The 6,261-nt window shown below is 56.7% G+C and overlaps 1 protein-coding gene and 1 long non-coding RNA gene across 2 annotated transcripts in view; one reads left to right on the plus strand and one right to left on the minus strand.

Moving 5' to 3' along the window:
* LOC135285492 (uncharacterized) overlaps positions 1-1,925 on the minus strand; it is a 2,465-nt gene extending 540 nt beyond the window's left edge. The window contains exons 1-2 of the long non-coding RNA XR_010350303.1: positions 998-1,925; positions 25-106 (exon numbers count right to left, since the gene is read on the minus strand). This is a non-coding gene — a long non-coding RNA (uncharacterized LOC135285492). The remainder of the gene's footprint in view (positions 1-24; positions 107-997) is intronic.
* The window catches only part of POU2AF2 (POU class 2 homeobox associating factor 2), an 11,783-nt gene extending 6,523 nt beyond the window's left edge, over positions 1-5,260 (plus strand). The window contains exons 3-5 of the mRNA XM_064397543.1: positions 2,970-3,012; positions 3,658-3,956; positions 4,862-5,260. Of these exons, the coding sequence (XP_064253613.1) occupies positions 2,970-3,012; positions 3,658-3,956; positions 4,862-5,260 (741 nt within the window). The remainder of the gene's footprint in view (positions 1-2,969; positions 3,013-3,657; positions 3,957-4,861) is intronic.
* Positions 5,261-6,261: the final 1,001 nt, after the last annotated feature.

Below are 6,261 nucleotides of genomic sequence, written 5' to 3' on the forward strand. Positions count from 1 at the left end.
TCCCTGGCTGCTCCTGGCACTCACCTTTGCTGGGCAGCAGCTCCTCACTCCCAGGCTGGCTGGGAGCTCTGGGACACTGGCAGAGGAGGAGAGCTGGAGCTGTGTCCTGCAAGGAGAGAGAGGGAGAAATTGGAAGTTCTGATGCTTTTTTCCCCAAAAAAACATTCACTTCTGGCTATTTTTTATACTAGAGAGGCCTCACAGTGACTTATTTTCTATGATTTTCAGGCCTATTAACTCTGCAACAAAACAATCAGGACAAAAAAACCAAAACAGGATTGGGAATCCCCAAACACAGCAAAATCCAGCCACACATCCCTCCCCACAGGCTCCAGCTGCTGCAGGCAGGCAGAACCCCCTGGGCCATGGAGAAGAGTCACTGGGAAGTGATATTTAGGAAGAGTTCTTGGGAAGCAGCTGAGAAAACAGCTCCTGTTGGTGCTGTCACCATTGTCCTGCTGCCTCTGTGGAGGCGGCAGCTTCAACAGCCACAGTGGAAACGCCCTGGGAGTGTAAAATGCTCCCTGCTTTATTGCCCTTGGCCTTGTGCTGCAGAGCCCAGCAGTTGTGTGCGTCTGCCTGATGCAAAGCCAGCCCTGCTGCTCATTCCCTGCGAGAGACAAAAAGTGATTGTGCAGGGCAAACATCCGTATTTGCTCGGACACATCATGAAAAGAGCAGCTGGAAGTGCAGCTCTGTTTGTCTGGCTGAATATAACTCAGAAAACAACCCAGGGGCAGATGACTGAACACCCCTCTGGCTGTTGGTGATGCAGGGTCATTTGGCTGCATCTTGTGTTTGAGGGTGATCTTTGCTCCAGAAATGAAGCAGCCCTCAGCTGTTGTTGGTGTGAGGCCTCTGGAGGAGGCTGTGCTGAGCTGGGGAGGTCAGGGCTCAGCAGAGCACAGCTTTGGGATGACATTTTGACAATTTCCTGGCAGCCAGGCCCTGCACACATGGAGTGATGGAAATCAGGGTGTGCTGTGAGGAAACCCACCCAAAATCAGGGCTCTGCACCAACTGCAGGGCTCAGGGCTGGGCTTTAGGAGGCTCTGGCTTTCCTTTGCACACGTGTGAACCTGCAGGTGTCCTCTGGATTCCTGTCTTCTCTGAGGTGTGGAGGGGGGTGCCTGCACAGGTGAAGCAGTGCAGCGCTGTGGTTTAAAGAGGATTCATTGCTGGGTGCCCAGCAGCACTCCCAGAGCAGGGACTCACAGCCAGCACTGTCCTGCCCAGGCTCAGCTTTGCTTTTATGGAGGATTTTTATTCCTTCAGCTGCTCCACCACAGACTGGGCCCAGAGAGGGGATGCCCTGATGCCAAAACATTGCCAGAGGGCAGGGCCAGGTCATTATTTGGAGCTGGGTCCTTAAATTTAGGCAGATTTGTAGGCGAGTTAAGAAGCAGTGAAGCAGCAGAGCTCTCTGGAGCAGTCCCAGGCAGGATCTGTGCCTGGCCATGGGCAGGGCAGACTGAGCCCAGCTTATCAACAGCTGGACACGCTCTGGGCCCCAGGGAGGCTGAGCAGAGCTGCAGGAGATCCAGGCTCCCCATCCCCATGGCAGGGAAAGGAAGCACTGCAGGGAGGAAATGAACTAATGGGTCTCAATTAAGGCTGATAAGGAGCAAGGAGGGGAATGAAATGCAGGGCTCTGCTCTGGTGAGGCCAGGGATGGGCTGCAGCAGAGGCTCCTGCACTGAATTCAGGCAGGTAAAGCCCTGGCAGCTCCTGGCACCTCTGGGACTCTCCCCCACAGGTGTGTACACACAGCCAGGCAGTTCCTGGCTGTTGAACAGGCTGGATCAAAGAGTAAATGCTCTGCTAACTGGAAATGATCCCTGCTGGAGGCTGCCAGCTGTGCCAGGGAGCTGGGCAGAGCATCCCAGCTGCCATCCCTGCAGCCCCCTGTCCATCTGTGCTGCCTGACCATCCCAGCCTGGCTTTTTCCTCTAAAAGTGACCTGGATTTGCATGTGATGGCTTCAGCTGGGGACAGGTGCAAGCCCCGCCTGTGTGACAAGGAGACTCCTCTGTCCACAAGCCCAGGGGCTCCTTCCTGCCACCTCCTGTCACCTCCTGCCACCTCTGCAGCTCGTGTGGCCTGTGCAGGCTCGGATCTCATTTCCATGGTGGAGCAGGGAGCAGCTGCAGACCTTCCCTCGCAGCAGAAGGAAGTCCTCAGAGCTGGCAAATTTAATTCAAATCTAAACCTCTAAATTTGGTTGCCTGCTATGGCAGGAACCTCCTGTTTGCACTATGCAAACTGGACAGAGCGTGCCACCAGCACGGCCAGGGACAGCAGAGTGACAGCAGAGTGACAGCAGTGCAGCTGGGGGCTCTCCACTCCTGCTCTGGGGGCCTGGAGCTCCCCAAGCCAGAGCTCAGTGGGATTCCAGAGGAGCAGATGCCTTGGTAAGGAATCAGACACTGGGAGCACCAGGGTCACTCCAGGGGTGATTCTCCTTTACCTGGGGACCAAGAGGAGCGGATGCTGATTAATAATATAATTATTATTGTCATAACCACTGCTGTAGGACCCAAAGGGGATTTAGGAACTCTCTTTCCACCCAATCTGTTTGTGCTGCCAGGAAGGGGCAGGTAAAGGAGCCAGACCCAGCACAGCTGAGCTGGAACATGGGCTGGAATCTGCCCTTTTTGGCCTCTCAGGGGCTCAAATGTCACCTTGCCTGGTTTGTGCCAACAGCCAAAGGACTCCTCAGCGTTCTGCCTGCTTTGAGGGACCCTGTGGGACAGGAGGAAGAAGCCAGTTATCTTGATATTCCTCCTCTTAGCAGCTCTGCACCAGACCTTCACAATCTCTGCTTAGCCTACATCTGTTAATTCCTGTGAGGAACTCGTGGAGTTAAACCCTTCACAGCACCCAGGCTCAAATAATGCGTGTGAATTGCACTCAGAGAGCTGCCTTGCTTTCAAAAGTCATTCTTTCAAACATCTCTTTATCTTTTGCAGGGCAGCACCAGCGCAGCACAGGCACCTTTTGGCCAAATGCCAGGTGAGGTTTTCCCTGCACTGCTGAACACCTTCCATGCAGGTGGGAGGGCTGGCACAGCCCTGCTGTCCTCTTCCAGAGGATGTGAAACAAGCCCTGGAGCAGGGCCACCCCTCAGAGGGAGCCCAGGGGGAAAGTAATTAAAAGAATCCAAAAAAGAACAACAATAATTTGTATAAAATCCTCAAAGAGAGTAATGAAAGCAGTTCCCACCTCCTTTAGCAGAGGAGCCATACAGAATCCCTCATTTTCCTGCTGTGTTTTCCCATTTTCCCCGGAGCTGGAGAGAGAAAGCACAAAACCAGGAGCTGACCTGTTTTATCCCCTGGCTCTCGGGCAGAGAAAGCAGAGTGAGGCTGGAACCTCCTCCCCAGGGGCTGGAGCAGAGCGAGGAGGAAGCACAGCCTGGCTGGGCTGACCTCCATCTCCCTGCCCTCCTGTTTAAAGCTTCCCCAACGCTTTTGGTTTGCTGCAGATGGAGTGGAACCAAAAGCACCTCTGGGCTCACACACTGTGTCAGGGCAGGGTGGGCTCCTGGGTGATGCTGGAGAGAAGAGAGCTCTGCTTTGCACCCACAGGGGTGTCCATCATTCTGTGGCAGCTGCTAGAATTTTCTTTACACTTCCCCACCCTTTTTTCTGTCCCCAGGCTCACCCAGCACGGCTGGTTACTACGGCGTCCGCAGATCCTTCCCGGCCGAGCTGGATTTCCACAGCACCAAGCAGTTTGTCAGCGATGCCTTCCCCTCCCCTCTGGGCTCCAAACCCTTCCCCTGCGACCCCTCTGCCCCCCAGGGCTACCCAGCCCTCCTGGAGCCCTATCTCAGCGAGCAGTTCGGGGATCACCGCGCTCCTCCCGTCCCAGCTGCCACCGGCTCCTTCTTCAGCGCTCCGGCCGTGCCCCCTCTCCTGCCATCCTTCCCCAACGACACGGGGCACTTCCTGCTCGTGAGTGCCCCCATGGTCCTGTCCCCCAGGGCAGGGTCACCCCCTTTAAATGTGGGGTTCACTCAGGGGGACTCGTGGGGGAAGGGTGGGGCAGGGCTCTGCGGGGAGGGTTTTTCTCTTTGGTTCCATCTGATTGTCCCCTGGTCCTGTTGGAGACATCCCTGGAGACATCCCATTCTCTCTGAATGGAACACTGCTCCCAGGCACAGGCTGGGATTGCTGGGCCAGGAGCAGGGTTTAATGATCCTGGTGGGTCCCTTCCAACTCAGGATAACTCTGTGATTCCATGATTTTATGAAATTCTCCCTCCCTGAGTTTCTACAAACAACCTGTGGTGACTCCAGGCTCCCTGTCCCAGCTCCACTCACAGCCCCACCACAGAGCTCCTGGATCCTGTAGGAACTGGTCAGTCCTACTGGGACCCTGCTCCAGGCCCTGCTGCCAGGATGGAGGTTCCCTTTCACAGCTCAAACACCAAACACACTGCCAGGATGGAGGTTCCCTTTCAAACACCAAACACCAAACACTGCTGCCAGGATGGAGGTTCCCTTTCACAGCTCAAACACCAAACACTGCTGCCAGGATGGAGGTTCCCTTTCACAGCTCAAACACCAAACACTGCTGCCAGGATGGAGGTTCCCTTTCACAGCTCAAACACCAAACATGCTGCCAGGATGGAGGTTCCCTTTCAAACACCAAACACCAAACACTGCTGCCAGGATGGAGGTTCCCTTTCACAGCTCAAACACCAAACACTGCTGCCAGGATGGAGGTTCCACAGTTCAAACACCAAACACTGCTCCAGAGCCACAGAAACCCTTTGGGCATTCCCATACTCCATTACCTCCAGGACAGGCTTTTGTTCCTAAGTGTTTTCTTTGCCTTCTCTCCCTGTTTCCCTGCAGAGAGAGCCCTGGGAGCAGCCCTCACCCGAGAGCCTCGGCCAGCCTGACAGTGCCTGCTCAGAGCCTCTGCAGCCGCTCCCTGCCACCTCCAGCTGCCTCTCCCTGCCCGAATCCGGAGCTGCTTCCCCGTTCCGAGGCTCAGGTTGGACCCCAGCCCTCCCTGGAGCCCAGCCCTACCCTCTGCACCCCCTTGAAGATGCCCACTACTCCCCCAGCTACGCAGCCACCTCGCCCTACAGCTTGTCCCCGTTCGTGGCCGTGGCCAGCGAGCCCTCCAGGATGAGCCACCTGTGCCCCGAGCCTCCCTCGGAGCCACCACACCTTCCCGAGCACTCTGCCTGGCCCAAAGAGGATGGAAGTGCCCTCTGGGGGACTTATGAAGGCAGGAGAACTTACTGAGGAGAGAGAAGAGCTGGAGGAAAGAAAACCAGACCATTATAAAGCAAATTTTACGCTCCTTCCTAAAACTGCTCCTTCAAGCGTGATGTTTTGTGCTCTGGTTGGAAACACAGTCACTGGACACACCACATTTAGCTCAGGGTGGTGCCTTCCAGTGCCTCGAGAAAGGAATTTCTCCCAGCCCCACAAGTAAAATATTCAGCCTGAAAAACCTCTGTGCTCTGCAGGTTTTCCCTACCAACAAGGATCCCTCCTCAGAGAGCTTTTCTAGCCTATATGGCTTGGGGGGCTCTGTAGGGTGTGGGCACTGCCCTGCCTGCTGACCTGTGCCCGAGGAAGCCTCGCCACCCCTGCAGGGCACCAAACGCCCCCTCCCCAACACCCCTTTTAGCCTGAATGAGCCCACAGCAGATCCACACCCACCCGGTGGGCTGCTCTGGGGGCATCTAGGTGGGCTGGCAGTGCCAATGGCACCCGTACCCAGCCCTGGGGACATCCAGGTGGGCTGGCAGTGCCAACGGGACCAGTAGCCAGCCCTGAGGACATCCAGGTGGGCTGGCAGTGCCAATGGCACCGGTAGCCACCCCCAGGACACTCAGGTGGGCTGGCAGTGCCAATGGCAGCGGTAGCCAGCCCTGGGGACATCCAGGTGGGCTGGCAGTGCCAACGGGACCAGTAGCCAGCCCTGAGGACATCCAGGTGGGCTGGCAGTGCCAATGGCACCGGTAGCCACCCCCAGGACACTCAGGTGGGCTGGCAGTGCCAATGGCAGCGGTAGCCAGCCCCGTGGCCACTAGAGGTAGCTCTGCACACACGAACAGCGCCGTGTTCGTGTGTGCAGCACATCCTGCTCTGTCCCACGGAGGGGTCACCCCCTTCGGCCCAGCTCGCCCCCAGCCTGGCACCCACAGCAGGAGGCTCTGGAGCATGCCAGCCCCGGGGAACGTGTGGGGATGAGGCGCTTAAATCCCTCCTTGCCTTTTCTCCTCAAACCCTGGGGC

The sequence above is a fragment of the Passer domesticus genome, chromosome 23 (genome assembly GCF_036417665.1).
Source record: "Passer domesticus isolate bPasDom1 chromosome 23, bPasDom1.hap1, whole genome shotgun sequence".
NCBI classification, from domain to species: Eukaryota; Metazoa; Chordata; class Aves; order Passeriformes; family Passeridae; genus Passer; species Passer domesticus.